We start from the raw sequence: 27,331 nt of genomic DNA on the forward strand, positions 1-27,331 counted from the left end.
GATAATGTAAATAAATTTTTTTTAATATTCACATCATATTGTACCAAATAAAGGGCAACCCAATTATCTGATGCTCAGTTTATGTGCCATAATTTAATAAAAATTAAAAGAGAAAATTTATACTAAAAAATAAGTTAAATTTTCATGATTCACTTTTCTTAATTGTTGCATTCACACTTTGTGATGTACATTTATATAAAGGAAGAATTAAAAAAAAGTAGCTTCGCTTTTCAAATTTGTCTCTTGCAATATCTCCATCATCACTAATTTTTTATTCTCTTTTCTCATTTTGTTAAGTCTGTCATCCTAATGTTGCCTTTTGTTCCATCCAACATGGGGTAAATTTAGTTATGTATATTTTTAGGAAGGGACATTTGAAACTAAAAGGAAAACTAGAAACATGGGCATTTATAGTTTAAATTAGTCTGTTTATTTTTATAGTTGAGTGAGTTGCATCACAAATTCTAAAATGTGTTTTTTGTACAGTAAGTAATAAAGTTATGCAAAAATTGGTAGGAGTTTTCTTATTTTTTGTTTTTTGTAATCATATCCATTACCTTAGCTAATATAGAACAATCTTTCAAATTATTTAATATTAAATGATTGACTTTCAAATTACTGGAACTTTTTCTCCTAAAAGATCTTTAGCAGCATCTTCTTCAGAAGATTTGCCGATAGGGTTGTCGTTACTAGCACCCATTTAATATAGTTAGGAAACCACTTTGGTATAAGGTGTAAAATATATTTGATCCATGTTATGTTTGTTCATTTATTATGTTGTTTTTGCCAAATTTTATTTATTCGAAGATATTAAATGAACAAACACAACATAGATTGGTATTATACTTAATACCAACAACATAGATTGGTATTATATTTAAGAAGTTTCCTAACATTTTTAAAACATTGCCCTCAACAACAGCTCTACTAGTAACTCCACTGTAAAGGGTGCTAGTAATTACTCCAAAGGTTTTTGATAGAAAAATTTCTTGTTTAAAATTTAACAGTTTTATCATTTTGCCATATTTTAATGTGCTGTTCAACAAATTAAGTTTCATTATTGGGTGTAATGTACTATTTTTTATTGTCTGTTGGGTACAAAAAACACAGCTGTAGTCAACCTGATGTGAGAGGTTAATTTGTTACAAAAACGTGGTATCACCATCCTTAAGCATAATAAGTAGCCTATGTGATGAGTGAATTGGTTTTCTGTTAATGCTTCAGTTTGTCGATTATACTACTGGATTGCACATCAGTTTGTCAAGCCAGTTGATATTCTGTCTTAGAAGTGACATCATTCTGATCATTATAGAGACTGGCTATATAATTACCATTATTACTCTTAGAAAATTTAACTGATTCTTCTTTATGAGTGTCACAGTCATAAGAAAGACCAGAATGGGTAGTGTCAAGTGACAAATTTTTATACAGCCTTCCACCTTTCTGTCTTGAAAGATTATTTTATACTTAGATGTCTAAAAAAAAAATCCCCCTGTCAATATGTCAGGGAAATATTTTTTTAGTTTTGAGAACAGTTTGCAAGTAAATGAAACACAATAAGTAATTTCTATATTAAGAAATTATGAAGATTTAAATTTATAAAATGCTAATAACTATAACTATAATAAAATAATGAATTTTATTATAGTTACCCCTTTAAACTTTGCAAAATGCTTTAATATTGTATAAAGGTTGAATTCAGTAGGTAATTTGTGATATACACATAAATTATAAACTTTTTTTTGTTGTGCTACAAGTTTTAATTTAAGGTTGTTAAAAGAAATCTTATTTTCTAATGATTATGAAAAGGAATATAATAATTTTGATTAATTGATGAAAGACATTGCTTTATATTTGGTACAATGCAGTATATATATATATATATATAAACTGAATAAATTTGTACAAAACTTAAATAGATATATGTCAGACCCTTAAATTGATCATTTATTATGAGCAAATTGAAGATTTTTGTGTAAATCTGTTTTTTTCCAGACGATTATGGTTGTTTTAATTTTTTATTTAAAGCATGTTAATAACAATTGTTGATGACGATACTACCCTGTAGCATGATATAACCATGCCAATAGTCGTATGTTTGATCCTATTCATGTTTTGTTTTAACACTGTATTTATTAATCAAGCTTGATGAGTTAGCTGAACACAGACAGGGTTTGTCCGAGTTTAAGTTCGTGTATATATATTTTCTAATATTAATTTCAGAACTTATCAAGCTATTTTTGCAGTGATTATTCTAGAAAATATGGATGCATGGAAGCTCATTCATTGTTATTTTCTGCCATATTAGTGATATTTTATTATTGATTGAGTAGGAGTTATTGTATTTTTTATATTATTATGAAATTTATATTTGTGTGTGTATGCTTTGGGTAAAAATTTTGTTAGTGAAATTAAAATTCATATATACTCAATGATTTCCTTGTATTCATTTATCAAATTAATATTCAATTTTTGGTGGTTTCTTGTTGAAGAACTCTTAAAGTGTTACTTTTACTTTATAAGACTATTCCAAAATGCCAGTGTCTGAATTGAAATTTAAGTTATTTGATGTTTAGTATTACCCTTATTAATATAACATTATTAAACATTTATTTTATTTATTAAAGGTATTAAAATAAAAATTCATGTTTGCGTTTAATTGTTAATACTTAAAAAAGTGAATAATAATTATAATAATAACTATTATAATTTTAACGTGCATGAATGAAATTTCAAAAATCTATAATTTTTCTAAAAGATTTTCAAAAATCTCTTTTTCTACTTTATGAAATAATTTTGTTTTCTTCTTACTGTTGGAACTTACTTGTTTCATTCAAGAACCTTCATAAGAATGATAATTTTCATTAAAGAAAGCAAGTATTCCTTTTAAAATGCTTACTTAGTTGATAGGATTTTGCAGTGATAGAATTTCATTGTTCAGAGTTTAATCCTGAACTGTTGTAAAAAGCTTTTTTTTTGTGTTAGCAAATAATAAGTGGAATAGCATTTTTACTATACTGGAACTTCTGTACAGTTGTAAGGACCCACTAAATAGAAACCACTAACTAGATAAAAAATAAATATGTCTTTTATTTTTATTTGTCGCCTAACAAATTTTTAATGTATTGTATTTTGTTATGTAAGTAAATATTTGATATTTTTGCTCCTAACAATCAGTTGTGAAAATTGTATATAAAACTAATAATCTTTAATGACATAATGAACCAGATTTGTGGCCAAAATCTATTTACAAAATCTTTACTTAAGAAAAAATGTTTACAAACAGTTTCGAGTATATTTTTTTTTACAGTTTATTTCAATAACTGTTCAGCATATTTCTATATTTATATAAATCATATTTAAGAAAAATGTGTAACAAATTTACATCATAATATTTTCAGTTGCTTTTTTGGACATCTTCAGCAACTGGTGCTTTTTATCAGTCTGGTATCAGCTGATACTTTGATGGCTTTCTTGAGTTGGTATGACGTGTATTTAAAATGTAGCCAAAAAGTGCGTTAGGTTTGAATTGTTTCTGTTCATTTAGAATATCATTGTTTGTCTTAAAAGTGACTGAAATTTGACTGAAAGTGACTGAAAAGTGACGGTCTGAAATTTTATTTCATAAATCTGACTATATGTTAAGATGTCATTTTTTATTTATGAATAGAATATCAAGGTTTTGTTAATGATGATAGATCTCTGATTTACATCTTTGATATTGCTGACAAATATTGATTATATGTTGCTAAGGAGGGCTTTTAAGTATTCATTTATCTTTGATGTGTGCTCTGACTGATGTAAAACTTGTGTAGTGGGAGCATTTCAAATCAACGTAATTCATGTTTACTGGCAACTAGATAAATGCAAATCACAAATCTATTATCTGTAATAACAGCTTTAGTATTTTACGTGTGCACAAAAATGACCATTATTTAATACATTCTTACATTATGAATTATACAAGTATAATATTCTAGATGAATTATTACAATTCAAATTTAATACATTTTTTTGGATAAATTCAAGTACATATAATACTAATTCAAGAAAATAATAACAAGCTGGTACCAGTATTAAAAGCAGAAGCAACATTCAATGAAGCTGACCACTAAAAGTGTTATGAGTTTTTAAAATGTAGCATAATAAATCTGACATGGTTTATCATTAACAAAATTAATAGTTTTACATAGTAAATACATTTAATATTTGATAATGATTTTAAACTTATTTTTAAAAATTGTACCACCAATAAAAAGAAAGTTGAAATTTAATCAGAAATTTCACCAATTTTGCATTAGCAAAATTATTATTTTCAATAGGTTTTCAGACCTGATAGCTGATCTGTCAGTATAATCATTAAAGAACTGAAAAATCTCCATCCATATTTGTATAGTACTAAATCATAACCCAGCCATAAGTGATGGGAGGGGGGTTTCTAACTGCCCCAAAAATGAACACTCTTACTTTTTTTAAAAATGAATGCTTGATGCTCCAGGGAAGTGTCCTTATTTTCTTGTTCTTCTTAGTATAAATGATCTTTGCCAAAATATCATATATATAGTTAGTTATTCTCTAGCAATTTAAAAAAATAATCCAAAGGATGGGCTATAACTACCAGACTTAAGACATTGACACCAGTCCATTTTATTTTGGCAATACTACATTGTTTGCTAATCACTGTGGTAATTGTTTATGTCACCACAGTGTTATGCATGAAATTTTCATCCTGTAGTAATGATGTATTCAATCATCCATTTTTTTTCTTACTGGAATTAACACACCATCTAACATTTATCATATTATATTGTAGCTATGTACTGCTATAACCAAATCAACATTGCTTATTTGTTGTACTTGTGTAGTTTTCTTTCATGAGTAATGTTGTAATCAGCACCTTTACAAATATGAGTAAGATTTATAAATATCAGTGTGTATTTGCATATGGGGATTATTTATTTTATTTTTATGCACGGATATAGCAGTAATATTTCAGTTTTATCCCATAAGATTTTGTTATTACTTTGTAAATATATCTTTTTATTTCATTAGTCTTATTCATGATAGAAATGTTTACTTTAATTGTGGTATTTTTGTTTTTTATTGCTAAACCCGTTGAATACTAAACTCATTTAAATAAGAAGTTTGGCAGTAGTACAACTTGTTGGATTAACATATGCTGGATTTGTTTAATGCTTATGTCCTTAGTTCATGGATTGCTGTGCAATTTGAATTTAGCCAGTAGACACGACTTTTACTTTTGTTTTCAGGCAGATAGGTAGAATACGAGAAATAAAGTAATGTGTTTATTATTATTTAAACATAGTGATAAATAACATTGTGTTTATACCATCTAACATTCTGACCCTGCTTGTAGCAACATGCTAGAAACTGATACTCTCTGGTAGTCATTTAGTCAGCTGATTTCTTAATGAGGTGATAATTCCTCTGTGTTCATCTAAAGATTTTGTGTCCTATCTTACGAATAGCACACTAAGCCTGCTTAATACCTGTGATGGCTTTTAGATAAAGTTGAGCCTGTTAATTCTACTATCAGTCAATCAATTCCATAACATAAGAGATTAAAATTTCATTAAAAGGTTAACTGTACAGAAATGCACTCATTCTTTTTTCATTTGTAGGATCTGTTCTGTAAATACAATAACTGTCAATCTATTTATGTACCTTAAAAACATTTTTCAACCTTGAATCAGTATAACTTAAAATTCTTTTTCGATTTGTCATTGAAACATATCCATTCATTAATTAGATTTCACTTAATTGGATTATGCAGCTGATGTCTGTTTAGCATGATTATAAATACTCTTTTTCTTCATTTTTTCAGTGGTCTTAATAGTGAAGACCATACATCATCTCTGAACTGCTCTGAAAAACATGAACTTTTTTGAAAATTCTTTTAATATATGTTAAATTATAAAACCTTCGTAAGTTGAAATTTGGTGCTTATACCTGAACATTTGAGAAAATTTGGAAAAATGAAAATGGAAAAGTTAACAATTTCTTGCTTGTAAATCAAGAAAAAAGATTGAATTTTTAATATTTTAAGATATTACTAATAAATCTTCCATTAAATTTAGAAAAAAAAACAAGCCAGTGCAACCAAATTCGAGAAAAATTACATAAATAAGTGGATAAATGAAATATATCAGAACAAAAAGGTATTATTATTCTTTATGTAGTATATCTAAATATTAATAATATTTCAATTTTTTTATTAATTTTTATAGATAGATACTAGTGAAAATTTTGCCACGTTTCACCACTGCTTTTTGTGGAAGGTGAAGCATAACTGAGAGTAGTTTTTCTACATCTGAAATTTCACCCACATCCAATTTACATATGCAGGATATGATTTTAAATAAATTTTCAGACCTGATAGTTGATTTATTAGTATAATCATTAAAGAACTTAGAAATTTCCGTCCATGTTTATATAACCATAAACATAACTGTACTCTCAGTAAACATTTATTTTGGATGGTTTTGTAAATCGCTGACTACATTATTGCTACTGTAAAAATCTGTCAAATGCCAGGCTTATTTTATTTAAAAATTTTTTATTTTGATAACATTTATTTCACTCAGTTTCAGCTGAAACTTGACTTGTTAATTACTTTTATGAAGCTCTAGCATTCTTAAAACGAACATTTTTTGAAAGGCTAAAGGAAATTTTTTCTTATAACAATACCTTTTTTAAAAAAAATGAGTGGTCATTCTTAATTGCAGAATTTTGTGGATTTTATTTGCTAACATTTGAAAAAAAATTATTTCTGTATTAGGATGCAGGAAAAATTATGTACCTTCAGCAATTTAAAATTTTTTTGAATAATTACTACTGAGGTTCTGGGTAAAATGGTAAAGAGCAGTTTTACAAACTGATGGCTTTGTAGCACATGGAGTGTCCCAGGGAGTAATATTCTAGAAATTAAACTGTGTGAAATAAAGATAAATTGCCAATAGCCAAAGCAATGTTATTCTATGATTTCATACAATCATTGAAGTTGAAGAAAGTATGACTTCTTATTAACATGTAACTTAAACTTGCAAACATTTCCAACAGGTAATTTTTTTATTACAATTTGCCTTAGTGTTTTTCTAAGAAAACATTTTAAAAATTGCAGCGGTTCCTGTAAATTTGGACTGTTGTCTTTTATAAATTTATATTGCTATGTTTTTGTCAGTGATAATCAGCGACAATATTAATTTAAAGATTTGCCACCACAATTAGAATAAAAGTTTTTAATGAAATGTTTCTATAAACTTACCAAAACATGTTTTCAGTCTCCTTTGCAACCATCCGCAGTGACTGGTGCCTCTGATTTTACACTGGTGTCAGCTGATTAAACTACTGTCAGTTATTTTATTAGCCAGACTTGTATTTTGAGTGTGCTCGTAAATTATGTTGAACTGAATCATGTCTATTCATTTAGTATATTGTTATACACACAGAACTGAATCACCAAAATAAACACAATGGCTCTGTAATATATAAACATAATTCACCATTCTTATATTTTCTGGCTCTTCTATACCCTGTTTATTTATATTGTCACTTTTTGTTTCCTGTATTTTAGTTTTATATCAATCAGAATCATTATGTGTTTTGTAATTGCATTCTGTTGTTGGCTGTAATCACTCCAGTTTATTTTACATTTAGCTTTCTTCAAAGAATGAATGAACTTCAGTTATCATAGAGTGAATTTGGGTTTTGTTTCTGACCTCATAAGATATATACTGTGTTATATAACTATATATATATATATATATATATATATATATATATATATATATATATAACTACATACATAAATATATATATATATTTTACAAAAAATGGACATATACAGTAAGTCACTTGTTAGGAATAAGTATTAAGTTAAGAGATACTTATTTTTGTTAGTGGGTACTTAATGTAAAAATATTTTCTTCTGCCTATATTTAGCTACGAGTTCTTTCTAGTTCTTTAAAATTACTTTTAATCATAGTGCAGAAATAAAATTTCTAATTAGATTTCTGTTAAGAATTCAATATACGTTTTTGAATATATATAACATTAACAAATACAAACAAAGAGCTAGTGTCATTGATGTTCTATCCATTAACAGAATAAAGTTGCTTTTGCTAATGCTTTCTTATTAGAAAATGAATAACAGAATTATATGCTTTAAAATTAGGCTAATACAGCTAGCTTTTATCTGTTTTAGTGAGCTAAGTTGCCTTTGTTAGGTATTGTTTTTGTATTACATTAATGTAAGTTGCATGTTGAGAGGTATTGGTAATTGAATTTCTATGTATTTAATAACATTTGTCTGTGATGTGCCATATATATTGTACTTCAAATCATTATCAATAATGTATCCATAATGTATGATGATTTGGCTCTATACATTTTCAACATTTTTTTAAATATTTTAGTGTGACAATTAAACATTAAATATATATTAATGTAAATTATAATTTTTGAGTCTGTTCATTTTTATACCAGCAATACTGATTGTTTTAGTTTAACTGATGATTAATTTATACATTTGGTTGTAATAATATATTATTTTTATTTAGTGTCATCGTAAGTTATTTAAAATATACCTATATAAACTTAAAAACAGATTTTATTAGAGTATTAATACTTTTTATAAAATTTATATAAAAATAGTCTTATGTTGTTACCAGTTTAACCTTCAATTGTTCATACTTTTATTGATTTTTAAAAAAACATTTTCAATAAAAACAGTAATAAAATTAATATTAAAATAATCTTTTGTGTAACATAAAACGTTTTGCTGCATTCATTGGCTGTGTTGGATTGCATAAAAATTTATGAAATTTATGAATTATTGATAATTACAACTATGCTAAAGTGAAGTCACACCTTTAAGATAATAATTACAGTATAAGTGTTTGCAAAAATTCAGATTATTTTAAGTATATTTAAAATATATATATATATAAAATTATGTATAAATAATTAAAATTATATATAATATATTATGTAAAATATATTTTGTAATGCTGCTCTTAACAAGGTTATACCACATTTTTCCTTGATCCATCCAGGTAATTGTTAGGACAGTTCCTTTCTTTTCTTATCTGTGGAGTCACATACTTACCTATTCCTAATGTGATCTATTTAATGTATTGTTAAGCACCAATCAGAATAAAAGGTTTATCTGTTTAAGTTGATCCTTATCATAATGAATTCCTTTACTAGGAGGAGAAAGCGTGTTAAATGTATTATTTTCCACAGAAAAGGCTACATTACTTTTTTGCTTTACACAATTCTGTGATTATCTTTTTAATGACTATGACACATGTAAAGCATCTGAAAGAAAAAGTAGCATTAATTATTAAATAATTTCTGTTAGTAATAAAATAATTACTGTTAGTAATAAAATAATTACTCAAAAAAAGTCTATTTACGAAGAAAGTGTGTGCTTTCTTCACTGAAATAAAAAAAATTTTTTGTGTAACTTTGACACAAAGACTGTTTGTGTTACATACAATTTTGTTCATATTAACTAGTCTTTTTGCAAAAATGTTACTCTTACGTAATGTTTTAGCATTTGTATTCTCACAGAGTTCTATTTGTTTCATTTTCTTCTACTTTGACATTTGGTCAACATTCCCAGCTACCTTTTGCTACTGTGTAATTTCTCTGATCATGCAGTCTGTTGATTGGTATTAATTAGTCGGTATTTATTCAATGTATATTAATTTTGTTTTAAAAACTTTCATCAGTTATCAGATGAGATATATTTACAAGAAGAGGAAACAAACTATCATCTCTGCAATTCTTTACTTAATTTGCCTTAACATAATGGTCTTAAGGTTTTGAGTATCAGCTAAGAGTAGCATCGGTGGGAATTAAACAATCTTTTTGACTATTTATCAAGTTGGTGGGCCCAGTTTGAAAATTTGTAAATTAAATTGTTAGATATTAGGCATATATTAAATTGAAATTACACATTTTACTGCAGTCGAAATTGTTTCATAAATGTAGGATTCATTAAATTAATATCAACTTGTTTTGGCTAACATTTTCATTTAGAATGCAGTTGTCAAAATGTAACTTGGGTTGAAAATTAGCTGTTTTTTTTAATCTGTAAATGAGTTTATAATTAATCTTTGCATAATTTTTTTTTAATTGATTGAATATCTGGTGACATCATGTTGGTATAGTGGGCACAAAAAATTATGAAAAGTTAATGAACAATTTGGCAAAAATGTAATAATATTGTCATATTGTTGTAAATTGCGTATATAGTTTTGAATCTCTGTGCTTGGTAATAACCAGCCTCAAAAATAAATTTTGCTGTCCCATTTTATAACTTAGTGACAAAAAATTTGAATACAAGCATCACAAGCTGTTTAAAACAAGCTACTATTCAACCCCAATTGCTATTAAAACTTTTTGTGCCATGAAGAAATGGTTATATCCAAAATTCCCACTTTAAGGGTTTAAAAAGAAATTAAAATTTTATAAACTCTATATTATATATATATATATATATATATAAAATATTTAATAAATTTAATAAAACTTAATAACTATCTTACAAGTTTATTTTGACTTATATTAAACGTGATTAATACAATTAATTTAAAATTAGTTCTATTTGATGATAATTAACACCTGTCAATTTTGAGATTAAGACCTCAATTTTAAAATATTTAAAAAATCAATTTTTTATGGAAATGCTTCATTAAGAAAGTATTTTTGAGTGTTGTAATACTTGCCCTTGCTTCTCTTTAAAAATTATCCTTTTATTCCTTAAATGGATAGAAAATAATTTCATGAGATCCTACACATTTGATTACTGGTAAAGTATTTCACACCAAAGCTATGACAGATCCTTAAAAAAATTAAATCATTGTTTAATTTACATTACATATTTTTTATTCTTAAATTCATTATTTATCTTTCCGCCTTAGTTTTCATTTATACTCAGTTGTTCATTTTCACATATAATTAGATCAAAACTAATGCATTAGCACAATTAAATGCAAACATGACCTATCTAGATCATCTATAATCTTTGTCAGCTTCATTTCCAATATGTCCAAACTAAATGAATACTGCAACTGTATTATATTAAATAATAATATTTTCTACTTTTATAAAAGTAAAAACACACACATAATAAAATTGTTGATTGGTTTAGAGTTGATTTTGAACAGAAGAGTTTGGATACAGGAATTAGTAATTAATTAATGGCAGACTTTTCACCCCCTCTTACTAGATTTACCAAGGCCACATCCTCTTCTTCAATGCCACTATGGCCCAAATTGAGCTCTGACCTCCTTAATATTTTGGTCAGTTCATTATGATCCATCACTTTTCCTCCTCAACTCCTAGCATTAAATATCACTGTCAAATCTCTTACATTAGTATCTGCCTGCATTTCTATATAGACTCTTAGCATTTTAAGTTCTAAAAAAACATATTTACATTTTTATTCATTTCTTCCTACTGATGTTTCGGTCCAATTTCTGAAACTGTACTCTTGTTACAAAGCACAAGTTTTTTCTAGTTCATGTGCTCAATCTCCAACATGGGATTATTCTGTTAAGAGACATCATATATTAACCAAATACTAAATGTTTTAAAGCACTGAGAATTTGTTTTTTCACCTTCTTCCATCCTGTTCCTTCCTGATGGAAGGATCTACTCCCAGAGATCAAGTCAAGGACTTTGGAAGTATGATTTACTGGCAAAGATAAACAACTACAAGTATAGAAGGCTCTGTCCTATTTGACAGCTACAGCAGTTGCTGTCAAACTGATTATCATTAAGTAATGAAATACATTTCACTACAGTCCATCCCATCAGTGCCTTTTATGAACCTCAAATTAGCAATATATTTTATAGTACACAATTAAAAAGTTATATTTTTGAGACAGTGAGACATAAATAAAGAAATACTATGAATTTATTTTGAAATAAACACTTCAGAGCTTTAATTATAATAATGAGAAAATTATTGTTTGAACTGCAGACACATTCATGACACAAATTACTTGTCCTATTTTTTGTTATGTAAATTTTCATGATTAACCAAAAAATTTTAAATGAAGAAATGAAAACAAATTTTAATTGCTTTAAAAAAAATATGCTATTTAGCATTATTAGAGTACTGTAAACTGTAAATAAAAAGTTAAAATGGTGTAAAATATATGAATAAAGAACAAAAGTGTTTAATATATTGTGATTGTAAAAAAAAAGATGAATTAGAATTTAAATATTAACAAAAATTGATTATGTTCTATATTCTATACAACTGGTTAAAGTTGTTTGAAACAATCTTTTGTTGAAAGACAGTGCTTGTTTTGATTCTGTGTGATCTCTAGGCGTTTCAAGGTCAGTTATCTGTTTAATGATGCACTAATTAATTTTTTTTTAAGTTGGCTTTGCTAAATACATTTAATCTTTATTAAAACATATTGAATAATCTTTATGTATCATTATCATCAAATGAAGTTTGCATATTAACCAGTTATTTCTGACATGAAGTATTACTTTAATTACACTGATAAACATTATTTTTATTTCCTAACAAGCGATACATGATTTTAATCTGTTTTTTGATCCTGAAAACGAATATGAACTCAGAATCTTTCTGTCACCCATCATTTTTGAAATATTTTGAAATTTTAATTAAAGGATTTTTTCATTTTTCAATGTGTAGTTAGCATTTTAAAGCTTCTATATTGTATTTTGTTAGCTCATTTTTTATTGTTTAACTTTGTTAACATAATTTGTAAACTGTAAATAAACAATACTAGACAAAGAATTAAATCATATCATAGTCATATATCATGACATCATATCTAATACTGAAGAGTGAGCCTTCATGGATAAGATTGATCATGTCTGTGCAGGTCAAAACATATAGCTGAAAACACAGCTGTGTTCTTTGTATTGTATTGTAAGCACTGAATTTAGGAATGAATTAATTTTGTTCAGTCTTATTGCTGTGTTAAATTTGTTAACAGTGCAGTGTCATAATGCCTCGAAATTGTGTAAATGATGTGGATGCCTTTTGTTATGTATGTGGTGAGTATACCATAAAATCAAATAGAAAAAACATTACACCTTTAATTAAAAAAGCATATCATTTCTACTTTCAGTATAAAATTTGTTATTAGGATAAGACGTGGGCTCGTCATATAGTATGTAGTAATTGTTCTGTATATTTAAGAGGTTGGCTGGAAGGGTACACAAAAGCTTTGCCATTTGGTGTACCTATGATTTGGCATTAACCAAAGGATCATGTCACCGATTGTTACTTTTGTTTTACAAGTGTGTCTGGAATTTCTAAAAAATCTAAACATACTGTAAAATATCCTTCATTGCAATCTGCTATCAAGCCTGTACCTCACAGTGAAATTATTCCAGTTCCTGAACCACCTGTGAATGTATGTTTTGAAAGCAGCGATGAAGAATCAGGCAGTACTGAAGAAGACAACAATGATTTTGATTTTGAATTATCTTCCAATAAGCCACGTCTTATATCACAAGGTGAGTTAAAGGACTTTGTTAGGAATTTAAATTTATCAAAATTTCAAGCTGAATTGTAAGGATCAAGACTGCAAGGTTGGAATTTACTTTAAAAAAATACAAAAATTTTGGGCTTTCAAAGCCGACAAAAAGAAATTTCTCAGTACTTTATTGATGAAAATAATTTGGTTTATTGCAGAAATATTGATGAGCTTACAATGCACTTAGGACTGGCGCCTTTTCATAAATTCATCCAAGTATAGTTTAGAAATGGTTTTACTACACAATGGTAACAAGTATCCTTTGATACCAATCGTTTATGATATTAATTTGAAAGAGACATGCGGTGTGATGAAAGCCATTCTTGAAAAAATAAATTATAACAAAACATAGCTGGATCATATGTGGTGATTTGAAAGTTATAGCTATTTTCTTAGGCATGCAGTTAGGCTATGCTAAGTACATGTGTTTTCTTTGTGAATGGGGCAGCCGAACTAGGGATAAACATTATGTTACCAAAGAGTGGAAGAAACAAAACTTAACACCAATTGGGAAAAATATTATTTATTAAACCCTTAATTAAACCCAAAAAAATATTTTTACCTCCTCTCCATATCAAGCTAGGACTAATGAAAAATGTTGTAAAAGCAATGAAGAAGAATAGTATGGATTTTTGTACATCAGGCAGAAATTTCCGAATGTAAGTGAAGGAAAAATTAAAGAAGGAATATTTGTTAGACCTCAAATAAGAGAATTGGTCAAAAATAATGTACTTAACTCAATGTTAAATAATGAAGAAAGTGCATATTGGGCTTCATTTAAAGAAGTTTGCAAAACTTTTCTCTGCAAACAAAAATCTGACAATTGCCACGATATTGTTAATCAACTTCTTACTTCATACAGAGCTATGGGGTATAATATGTCTTTAAAAATATATTTCCTCCACTCACATCCGGATTTTTTCCTGGACAACCTCAGAAATGTAAGTGACAAACACTGTGAACGTTTCCACCAAGACATTTCGGCGATGGAAAGCTGCTATAAAGGGAATTGTACTACTAACATGCTAACCAATTACTGCTGGACATTAATTCGGGATGTGCCTGAGGCTATTTATAAAAAAAAAATTATCAGTGAAATCATTCTAACACAGTTATGGCCATGCAAAATTATAAATTTTACAAATTTTAACTCTTTTTCCTTAATTTTTTTTTGAAGTGTAATTTATTTAAAACTAAGGGTAATAAAAAAATTGTGTTTACAGACTTTTAATGTATGCAAAAAAGCAATTCAAGAAATGTTATCATACTTAAAGAAACATTAAAAAAACTTTTTTTGTCTATCACTGTTATTTTTCATTTAACAGTGTAACTTTTATGTTTATTGTATTTTTATTTTGTTTTTTCTAATGCTCTTAACTGTTGTGGCAGTAGCCAAATTATTTTAAAAAAATGTGTTACTGTACTGGTAATATTGATTTAACAAATAAAAGTAATGAGAGAAAAAAGAAGAAGGAAGAAAATATTTTAGCTTCATTATTCTCCCAGAAATGGTGAGGCTTGGGTGGATGGCCCTCCTAGTGTAGGAGAAAATGTGGGTTATGTCATACAGAAAATGTTAAAATTAAAAATAACATTGTTATTATATACCTGCCTACAGTTTATGGTTGTAGTCAGCTTCTGTACTAACATCTAGTTTAGCCTTTCAGTAATGTTCTTCTTTATATATAATGAATCTACTGTAGTTATTTTTGAATAAGAAGAAAGCAATTAAAAAATAATCCTTTTTCTTCATTCATGGAAATTTGTTTACAGGTCTTGTCAGATTTAGATGCATTCAGAAATTGAGTCTTTTCTTTAATTTTCTTAAAGAAAATTTTGATCATATTTCATTGTGCTGATCAAGGCAATGATATTATATACAATATAATATTGAAAATTTGTTATATATTATGAGCAAACTAACTGATACAAAAATTTTGTGAATAGTGTTATATCGGGTCCTGGTAAAGTAATAAACTGCATCCTTTTACAAACTGGGTGTTTCTATTATGCTAGAAACATCTTAGGGAGCATTATCCTGAAAATTGAAGGACATGAAGTAAGGATAAACATCACTGAATGAAATAAATAGTGTTTAATAAATCGGTTTGAGTATATCATTTAAGTTAAACAACACCATATAAAGTTTCACTGCGGTATCCTGTTCATATCTATAATTTTCTGATGTCAGTAGAAGTTGATACCATTTAAAATTTATAAAAAAATAGATTTGTTATTTTGTGTACACACACATATATATATATATATATGTGTACACACACACACACACACATATATATATATATATATATATATATATATATATATATATAAAGTATTATAACTTTATTGTTAGTAGACAACTTGATGTGAGTCAGAGTCACAATATTCACTTCTTAGAATGGCAGCCATTTTCAATAATAACAAGAATCTCATGCTACAGTTGCTAATGAATGTGAGGAATGAAGTGAGTTCCCATTACTTTTTTCACTGGGCCAAATGTATAATTGCATATCAGCATGCCAAGCCAACCAAAATGTAAGTGATTTACTTGTGCAAGTGATGACAACATCTTCACTCAATTATCCATTGTTGTATAGTAGACATAATTATTTTCAAAGAAAGTAGCCATGACTTCTGCCTCTTGTACCTCAGTAATGTTATATGGATCGTAGTAATAGAAATTACTGACAGATAGTATAAAGTAAATATATATCCGTTTCTGTTGTGAAACAAAGTGTTATATGCAATGCTTCAATTCAGCCAGGGAAAACTGTATAAATAACGTACAAAAATTTGATTGTCTGTCTTTTGAAAGTCCAGGCCACTTAATTTATATGAAATAATTGCTGTGAGAAAATGTACGTTTCCATTTCTGGTAGAAATTGGGTTTCTGTTACCAAATTGTAAACTGTTTTTCTTTTTTTACAATTTTTTAAAAACAAAGTTTAATCCAAACCATTTGATAAAAAAGTTCATTTGTTAGTATGGCAATATTGTTAGTTGTTTTGTGGCATAATATTTTCACCAGATTTACTTTAATCCTGTTGAAAAGTGTTAAATTTTTTTCAAAAAGATTTTGATAATTGCTCTTCAAAGTACTGATATTGTTACAAAACAAAATGCTCGTATGTACTTATGTACGCACGTAAGAAGTTATACTTCTTTGGCGTGAATAAAAAAATAATTTTTTTACGCATTCAAACAAATTAGAACCGAGTCAAAAGATCGATAGACGACATTAAATGCCACGAATAAAAGTTTGAATAAATAACACTTAAATTAAATAATATTTATTTTAGCAGTTTTTTATATAGTTTAAAAAGTATTAAAGTATTCGTTGTCATATAAAACAAAGTTCATCGAATATATTTCGATTAGTTTAGTTTCATTAATTTTTCGGATGACGATTCAATAGGCACGATGGTTATCAGCGGCTTATGATATGAAAAATATGCTACAAATAGTTTTATTTTATAATAGTGTATTTTATGAAAAACTTTGTTTTTGGTAAATTTAAAATTATTTATGCAAAATCAAGAATTTTCCTCATGTGTACTATTTTCTATCATTAAAAAATATAATTTTACTCATAAAAAATAACACTTAATAAATATGACCTCAAATCTTGACAAAAGTTTCACAAAAAAAAATATATATATATATATACGCTGCAATATAAAAGTTTTATGAATATGAACAACAATATTCACATTTTAAAATTTCCGTCTTCAGAAATCCGTGTATATAAATATATATTTATTACGACTCAATATCTGTTATGTTTTCAACACGTGCTAATCGCATAATTACATTGAACGACTGACTGAATTAGACACTACACGCATGTGCATACAAACTGATTCACTTGGGCCTGCGCAAATCTTCATGGTGTGTTACATCGGCGCGCGCAATTTCCGTAACTTGCTGAAAATACACTCCGTTCAGTTTCTCCTAACGCGCCAAAAGAAGTGTAACCTCAAAAAGAGACCTACATTATATACATTGCTATGTATGTTTCTTGTATAATTAAATGTAAAATTTAAAAACGTAATAATTTTTCTGCTGATAGTCTCATATTTTAGTATTGCCCTTCATTTTTCACTTTCTGGGTTGTTTTTTTCTTTTAAACTTGCTATGCATTAGAAAAGAATTTGAGTTAAAAGTTTTACAATTTACTATTTATTAGTTTTAATTTACTGGATGTCTATGAAAGTTTTATTCTGTGCGTGTACGCGTGCACGCGAATGTGTATATAAATACAAACAACTTTAATGTAATTTACTTAATGCATAAGCATTATTCAGATTGACTCTTACTATATATTTTACTTATGAATAATTCCTTGTAAAAGTTATAGTTTAGATACCCACAGAATCCCTTAACTATTGGGTCATAACTTTATTTGCCAGTTTTTCTGATTTGCTTTTGGAAGGTTTCTGAAAGTTGTTAACTTTCATAATTCTTCATAAAAACTCTGATTTCTTTTGAAAATTATGTACTCTCGTAATTCATAATATTTTTCTACAAGTATTAAATGACTACATTAAGAACAAAATTTTTATTTTGGTAAAATGATGGTTTCCAGGGTAGCAGTTTCAGGAAGATGTCTCGCATTGTAATGTACTGTCATACTAATATCTTTGCCTTACAGTATGTAATAACTGTATTTTTTAATTAACAGGTACTATTTTAAAAGTGTACTCCTGAGATCAGAGTAAATAAATTCAATATTTCCTATGAAAAACAATATTTATGTTTGAACATTTTAATGAAATAATCGAAATGTAAATGGAAATAAAAATAATTTTTTTAAGATTATTTATACCAATTTATAATACAGCTGAAGGTTTTAAATTATTACTGATGGTTTTTCCTGAATTAAGAAAACTTTTATGTGGGATGTGGTAAAATAACTAGTTAAGATTTGAACTGTTTTAGCTTTTGCTTTAATAATTAATACATTTTTAGTTTTTGAAATTCATTTAGAATCAATTTAAAGTACTGAATTTGAATTGTATTGGCACTTTTTTTAAAATAAGAAATACGTAATATGAAATTGCAATTCTTATAGGTTGAAAATCTCTGCATTTTTTTATATCTTAATATTATTGTTTATATAACTTTTCAGAAAAACTAGCTATTAAAAAAAAAACTATGCAAAAGAAAATAGCTGCTATGCAGAGTGTATATTTTTTAGTTAAATTTACTGTTATAGTATTAAGCTATAGTAGTAGTATAGCTAGTAGTTCATTCAGATGAGAGAATTTTTCTCTCTGATAGCTGCTGTGCTGGCATTTGTCAAGAGCTGATTAGATCTGTTTATTGAATGTTTGGAGCGGTTTTAATTAAATTATGTAATTTTTTAATTCAGATTTTGATGATAAATTGTAGTTACCATTCATTATGTTGATTTTTGTTATTATTTATTCTTTAATTTGTTTGCTTTTTGCAGATTTAATTTATTATTTATTTTAGAGCTTTTATTTATATTTTGCCTTGCAATGAGAAAATTTTCACTATTTAATCTATTGTCCCTTTGACAGTTTAAAATTTTTAATTTTACAGCCATTAGTTTAAAAAAAAAAACATTTTGCTTACAGATGTTATCATTTCACATTGAGTGAGCAATATAAAGGGAGCAGGTATATGATGTCATTAGTAGTAAATTGTATTGTGGTACTTAAATATTTTTCACTGTTATTATATTGTTCAAATGTTTTAAAATTATTGAATTTTCTAATCTATGATCAAGTGCTTCCATAAGATCAGAGCTATTATGCAGGTTCTTTATTTGTAATATTCTTGGTAGCACTTTATAATGATCATCTTGCAGTTAACTCAGTTATGATCAATTGTTCATAACAAATGTATATATACAGTTTGTAAATGAAACACTCTATATAAATAAACACACACACACACACACACACACACACACACACACACACACACACACACACACACACACACACACACACACACACACACACACACACACACACACACACACACACACACACACACACACAGCACACACACATACACAGAGTGTTTCATTTTAATCACCCCAGGTGATTTTTTTGTAAACTATGCACAATACAAAAAATGACCTAAACAAAAGTTACTCAGATTGAATAGGGGGCACCTCATGTGACCTTGAATTTGACCTTGACCATTATTTCAAGGTTAACATGGGTTTTCAAACTGAATGACCTATTTCTGACTCCAACAATGAAAAGAACAGACAATTTTACATTGAATTATGTGGTCACACATATGACCTTGGACTTTTTTTAAGGTTATACGGCTAACCATCAGAGATAGTGTTATATGACAGTGTAGTCATTTTCATGCTCTTTCCTATAGTTTGTGAGGTAAATGCCCTGGAATATAAATATTCCAGGAATATTGTATGATCTACAGAAACGTGTAACTCATATAACACTATCTCTGATAGTTAGCCATATGACCTTAAAAAAAGGTCCAAGTTCATACGTGTGATCACATATTTTAATGTAAAATTTTATGCCCTTTTCATTGGTGGGATCAAAAATTGGTAATTCAATTTGAAAAAAGGAAAACTTGTGTTAACCTTGAAATACGGTCAAGGTCACCGTGAGTTATCCCAATCTGAGTACTTTTGTTCAGGTAATTTTTTTGTATTGTTCATAGTTTATGAGAAAATCGTCTGGGGCGATTAAAATGAAACACAATTTATATTTTTGTATTTGGGTGTAAGCTGATTAACTGATACATATATGTATATTATTTTACTGAAATTAATCTTTTTAAGATTCACATTATTCCTCTGTAAGATTGTTAAATTATATTTAAATACTATCAAATAAACCACCTAATACAGAATATTAAGATAAGACATATCTTATCTTAATTTTTCATGAAAGTACTTTTACAGGATCCCGCATACTCATTCATGGTTGAAATAGTTCAGTTTTTGTATAATAAAAACATAAAAATACTAAAATAATATTAAATGGTATTAATTTACACGAGTCCTCAGTTAAACAGTAGAGCCTGCAAGAACATAGAAGTGGAAGACTTTAAAAATGTTTTCTGGAAGTGTATATCCATATGTTTAAAAATGTAGTTGATTTTTTAAAAAATAAATTTCAGTATATTTTACTATGCTCATCCATGGCTGTATTTAAGATTTTAAATATTTAAAAGTAACATTAATTCTAGTTTGAATCCTAATTCAAAACAAATGGAATTTGGGTTTACCCTTACAGAATTATGATATTAGGAAATAAATCCTGCTCTTACTTTTTTATTTATTATTTATGTACTTTCTTAATGTAAATATTGTTTCAATAATTTTTACCCATATTTTTACTTGCATATTAATTTTTAGCAGTACACAGCCCTAATTCTGTTTTTGATCTATGGGAACAACTATCTGTAATGATGATTGAAATTGTCTCAAATTAAATGAACTAAAAAGGAATACCACTTTATATAATTTATTTGGCAACTAGAATTGAAGAAATGAAAACCTGTAAAATAAGGATATTTAAATTGAAAAAGTATAATTTTTTTATATTAAATAGGAAATTAGAATAAAGGAAACATGAGATAAGTAATGAGTGTTATCAGGGATAAGTGATGCTTGTTTTCTTGTTTACCTGCATTTTTAATGATCTTATTCGTTGTGATTTCTTTCCTAATTTTCTATTGTGTTTAATAGACAAAAAATTTCCAGAAAAAAATTGTGTTTGTGTGCATGCATGCAATGCAAGTTTACTGAATATTTTTTCATAATTTTATTTAAATCTCAGTTTATTTGCAGTTCTTACGTTTTGGGTATGGAATGGTGAGTTAAGCGCATTGTGTAGTGCAATCTACAATGTTATATAAATATACTGATTCAACCAAACCAAGAAATGCAGAGCGTTCAGAAAGTCACTGTGCATTTGACTTCACACGGTAGATGTAGCGAGTACTCATTACAGATTTGAAATTAGGAAAAGAATTTATAAAAAAACTGTGATTGTAATTTAGTTGTGTTGTATAGTCCTGGATAGAATAATTATGAATAATTATGTTTTTTTATACCACTTATGGAATGCTTTATATCTGAGAATTAATTTCTTTGAATCTACTTTGTTAGTTGCAGCATCCTTTGAGTTCCAGCTTCTTTGATTTCAGTCCCGTTGGGAGTCAATATGATAGTTAGGTGATTGATTAAAAGTTTTTAGACATGATCTAGTCTTTAAAGGCTACAAAGAATATTTCTGTCCTGCCAGTTGCAGAAGTGTGGCACCCTTTTATTGGAATCAAACACAATTGATCTTCATTTCTGTGAGTTGATCAATGGAACTGATTACAGAATTAAAGAAAAAACTATCATTGTTAACAGTCTTTTCAAAGAAGATAGGCCTGCAGTACAATTTTTGTAAAATCCAGCCTATTTGTCAAGAAGCCTATAATTGAAAGGAAATTTTAGATGCAAACTGTAAGACATCTCTCTGAGATGTCTTACAGTTTGCATCTAAAATTTCCTTAATAAATAAATAAATAAATAAATATAAAAGTAGAGCAGGACTGTCCTGCTCTTACTTTTATATTTATTATTTATGTACTTTCTTAATGTAAATATTGTTTCAATCATTTTTACCCATATTTTTACTTGCATATTAATTTTTAGCAGTACACAGCCCTAATTCTGTTTTTAATCACTGAAGCAGATTTATGAGAACAACTATCTGTAATGATGATTGAAATTGTCTCAAATTAAATGAACTAAAAAGGAATACCGCTTTATATAATTTATTTGGCAACTAGAATTGAAGAACTAGAATTGTGTGTATTCACATTCTGTGAATTAATAGATTCATCAAAGGAATTAAAGCTTTCACTGTAAATAATGTGACATCACAGACATCTTTGAAACTTTATAAAGATAAAGCAAAACCTGCAAAATAAAATTAGTTTTATGAAGAATAAAAACTGCGGTAAGTTATTAATAAGTACATTGCATAGTAACTTTCTGAATACAGTGTATTTATTGGAAGATACAGTGTTGATGGGTGATCCAGGCCATGATTAAACTGAAAAGCTGTTGAATCTTAGCTGGCAAGAGTTAATATTAAAGCTGCCATTGTCAATTGTAACAGTACCAAGAATAAAACATTTATTTTCCAGTGCTAATGGAGATAGTTAAAAATCATTTCTGATAGGTACTATCAGTTTAGTTTTTTTTTTTTTTTTTTTTTTTTAATTTACTAGCTTTCACTTGTTGCCTATCTACTTGCACACCAAAATATTTTTAGTTTTAACATTTTGAGAATGTAATATTGTAATATATGTTTAGGTTTATTGATGTTCTATATCTAAAAATTAGTTAAAATCTAGATGATCTTTTGTTTTAAATAAGTGTTGGGTGATTCAAATTTGACTTCCTATGAAAACTACTCTAACAGGAAGGTATATTAGGCATGTGAATGGTCAGCAGGTTAGGTAGCATTTTTGACAATAATGGTTGATTTTTTAAGTTAAATCCAATATTTTTTAAGAAAACTCTATTTCATAGATAAATTATTTAAAAAAAATATAAATAGACAAGAATATTATTAAAAAAGTTGAAACATTTATATTTTTGTATTACGTTTATTTTCTATTATTGTATGTTTATCTGTGAAAACACATGATTAAATTGAGTATTATTCAACAAACTGCATTATGTTTGCAATGAGCTTTTAAAATTGTGTCTATATTTTTAATTGTGCCTGTATATGTTTTGATTTATGCTATGTACTTTTTATCTTTATTTATTTAATATTTTTATTAATTTACTATTATAACAATGATGCATTTACTATCTTTAATTTGCTTCTTTATGGTTGTGTTTTTGTTTGGTTGTTTGTTTGTTTTTTAAATTAGATAATGTGTGATCTTTTACTTTGGGCATGATAATTTAAATTTATAAATTTTACTAATTTGGGTGTTTTATGACTTATTTTGAGATGTTTTTAGTTTTATTTCTTTTATTTTAGATAATAATGTTTGTTAATTTTACTGTAATAATTTTATTTTTCTAATTGTTATTATTTGTTTTATTTCTATATAAGTTGTTCTATATTCTTTGTACAATTTATAATTCTATACAATTATAAATTGTAAACATCTCATTTTGTTATATTTGCTTTCATAAAATCTCTTTTGTTTAATTACACCAGTGGTAATTAACTGGTTTATAGCTGTTTCTAAGAAATAATTTGTTCTTTTTTTCAACAGCTTATTTTTGCTTTACTACTGTGCAGGCACAGTCTAAACACAATGTACTAACAATAAGATTTACTATTTCAGTAAATTTTATTCTTCTTAGATTAGGTAATATGTAAAATATTTTATAATTTTCTGTGTAATCTAATTAAAAAACTTTGAAATGAAGCAAAAGTAAACAGTTTGAACTCAGTCTATAAAAGAAACAAAATATTATTTATTAACGTTTGTGCCCATTGATGTTAACAGCAACTGAAAATTAACACTCATCTAACCAGTTCTGACACTTTGTTAGTGTAACAGCTTTCAAGAAGTTTAGATAAATGTGGTATAGGATTAGATTTTTTTAGAATATGGTTTGTCTGATAGGTACAGTAGTGATTGAAGTAATGGTGGTGCTTGGTATTTGGTTGTAGAACACATGTTCTTAGTTCATACTGTTGTAAATTCTATTTTTTGATGTTGAATTATTTTATCATTAGATGTGTGTGTTTCTGCTCAATCTGTTTGGCTGAAATTTTCATTAATGTTTCTACTGTTTAAGAATCTGTAGGTAATTGCTTATGCAGAAAACTCATCTTAGCTTCATATTGCTTAAGTCGTATGAATTTGCCTCAGTCTTCAGAATTATTTGCAGCACTGCGCAATTAGAAATAAATTTTTCAGATGTGCTACACATAAATAATGCACTGAAGACAGCTTTTTACCATCTTGCTTATTACTGAATTGTAGTAAAGAATTCTGAAGTACCATTTGCTAATTTTTTCTGGCACCAAAATAATTATTATATTTACATAAAGTTATAAATTTTTATGTTTGTTATTATGTATTTATGAATTATCTGAAACAAGACTACTATAGATACCAGCTGAAGATAAAATGTTACTTTTATTATTTTGATCTGTTGTATGAAACATGTTGCATGAGTTTTGACTATTAAGCATAAATTTTTATAGCCATGTGCTAAAACTTATGAACATTACCGTTACATTATTAATTAATTTCATACATTAATATTTCACCTCTTTTATTGTTACAGGTTAACACATCCAAACATTGTACAACTTCTGGAAACTTTTGAGGATAAACACAAGGTGTACCTTGTTATGGAATTGTAAGTTTTATAGCAACTTCTCATTGTGTATATATATATATATGTACTGTTTTAATTACAGAAGACCATCATTGATATATGGCAGTAAAACATGGTTAGAATTAGTGAAAAGTTCATACTTTTGAAAAGAGAGCAAATAAGTAAACAAGAAAAATGGAGCAGAAGACTCAAGATCCAGGCCAATTAAGGGTCCAGAAACATACGTTTTTCATATAACTAATTAGCTGCCTTTTAAGTTGGTTATTCTTGAATTGAATTATTGGCAAAGATGCATTCTTTCATCTAACTCATCTTCCTCACTAAATTAAAAGTAAAAAAAGGTCATCTGAAGTTATAATAAAAGAAAAAAGTAATATTAACAGGAAATTTTTGTTGGAAAAGGGTACATTTTATGTGACTATGAATGTAGAAATATTAAAGTTAATTATATTTTAAGATAGTTTTGTGATTTTAGAATTTTAATTTTTAATAAAAGCTATTTTTTTCTTGATAGATTCAAATTATTGAATTTTTCAAACTAAAGAGTTATCTTTTTTACTAGAGTAAATTCTTTTAGATGTTTTTTAATATTGCATTTTACCAGAATGAACAAATTTGTGATTAATTAGCAAGTGATGTTAAAATTGGTCTACTTCACTGTTATATAAATTATACATAAAAAACCTACTTTAAGCTGTTACATCTTTGATTTTATATTTGTTAATATAATCGAGATTGGAAGAATAAAAATAAAGTTTCATTTGGAGGGGGCTAAAATGATTGGGACTGGTGTTATAATTCTTGTATCATGTTAATATTATGTTAGAACAGTTTATAGCCTAAAGATACTACTTAAACCAACATTTATGTTGGTTTAAGTGTTAACAAAATAGATATTGATAGAAAAAACTAGGCAAACCCATCATTCCCATCTAGTGTGTTAGCAACATGATTTAAACTTTTTTAAAAAATTAATTATGGAGTATTTTCTAATTAAATATTTTTCACAGCCTTATTACTTTAAGCAGACATATTGAAAGCAAGAAAATACATTAACTAATTCATGTTACAGATCTTACATGATAATTGTGCATATGTATAATCAAAATTACATACAGTAGCAGTTACAGTTAACAGTGTAAAAACAACAATAAACAAAAGTAATGAAAATAAATTGTTGTAAGTTTTTATAATTCTAAACAGGTGTTTAACGAGTATATAACTTCATCTTGAAGCATTGATTCCACCATTTTTAATGAACAATAGATTATATCTTATGAATGGAAGTCAGTATAGAGTGGTTAATAAAATATCAGTTCAGACAAGATACTACATTTGAATTTAAAAGTACCTTATTTAAATTTAAAAAAGAATGAATAAGAAAATATTTATCATTGTATTATAACATTTTGTGTGCAACTGTAAATATTTTAAATGTTTAAACATGTATTCAGTTGTAAATAATTGAATATAATGTAATTTGTACCTGAGAAACTGAATGAGCACATGACGAGGAGAAATGGAAAAGTTCTGGGTAGGTCTTTTAAAACTAGATTTTTGGAACGCATTAGAAATTATAAAAATGGTAAATTGGGTATATCTAATGTTGCTGACCACCTTAATAATAACAAACATGATATTCAAGCAAATTTGGAAGTAGTGGAATCAAGAAATTTAATTTAAATAATAATAGTAAAGGTTTGAACATTTTGGAGAGATTTTATATATATAAATACAAAAGAATTTCCAACTGGATAAACTTTCAAACAGAATATGAAGATGACACTCTTATAAAAGCAGCAACAGATGACAGCACATTTTTAGATAAAAATAGATATAATCATAACTTATAGAAATAATTTATTTCAGATCCACTCAGTAATGTAACATTGGCTGGTCAGGTTACATAGTATAAATTTTCTATTTATTTTATTTTATTTTTAAATTTGATTTTAATTTTAAATTGTTTAATTATGATGTATTTATATATATGTAGTTATTTTATTTAATTGACTTCATATGTTTTTGTATATATGATTGTAATTTTAGTCTTTTAATTTTAATTTAAAAAAAAAATTATGTTTGATATGTAATTTTATATAAATATATCTTATACACAACTGATGATGTGGGATCCGTGAAAGTGCTTTTAGAATAAAAAAATAAGTTAAATGTCATTTCATTTACTTAGTAATTCTGCACTTAGGTTGTTCAAGTTGGTTTTTAATTATAAAAATACAGTTTATTGGTACAAAGGAATATGATTCTTATAAGTATTGACATTAGAAAAAACACACATATATATATATATATATATATATATATATAAGCAATTATAGTGGTGTATTATTTATGCATAATATATTTTCCACCACAGATGAAAAAATGTTTAGAAATGTTGGTAAATGAAATATCTTAATTTTTGCATTCTGAAAGT

General features: G+C 26.9%; 1 protein-coding gene across 3 annotated transcripts in view; it reads left to right on the forward strand.

The window, feature by feature from the left end:
- CaMKI (Calcium/calmodulin-dependent protein kinase I) overlaps nt 1-27,331 on the forward strand; it is a 195,578-nt gene that overhangs the window by 121,166 nt on the left and 47,081 nt on the right. For all 3 annotated transcript variants that reach the window (XM_075363727.1, XM_075363726.1, XM_075363729.1), the window contains one exon: nt 24,841-24,915. In XM_075363727.1, the coding sequence (XP_075219842.1) occupies nt 24,841-24,915 (75 nt within the window). The remainder of the gene's footprint in view (nt 1-24,840; nt 24,916-27,331) is intronic.

Source organism: Lycorma delicatula, chromosome 4 (genome assembly GCF_047948215.1).
Source record: "Lycorma delicatula isolate Av1 chromosome 4, ASM4794821v1, whole genome shotgun sequence".
NCBI classification, from domain to species: domain Eukaryota; kingdom Metazoa; phylum Arthropoda; class Insecta; order Hemiptera; family Fulgoridae; genus Lycorma; species Lycorma delicatula.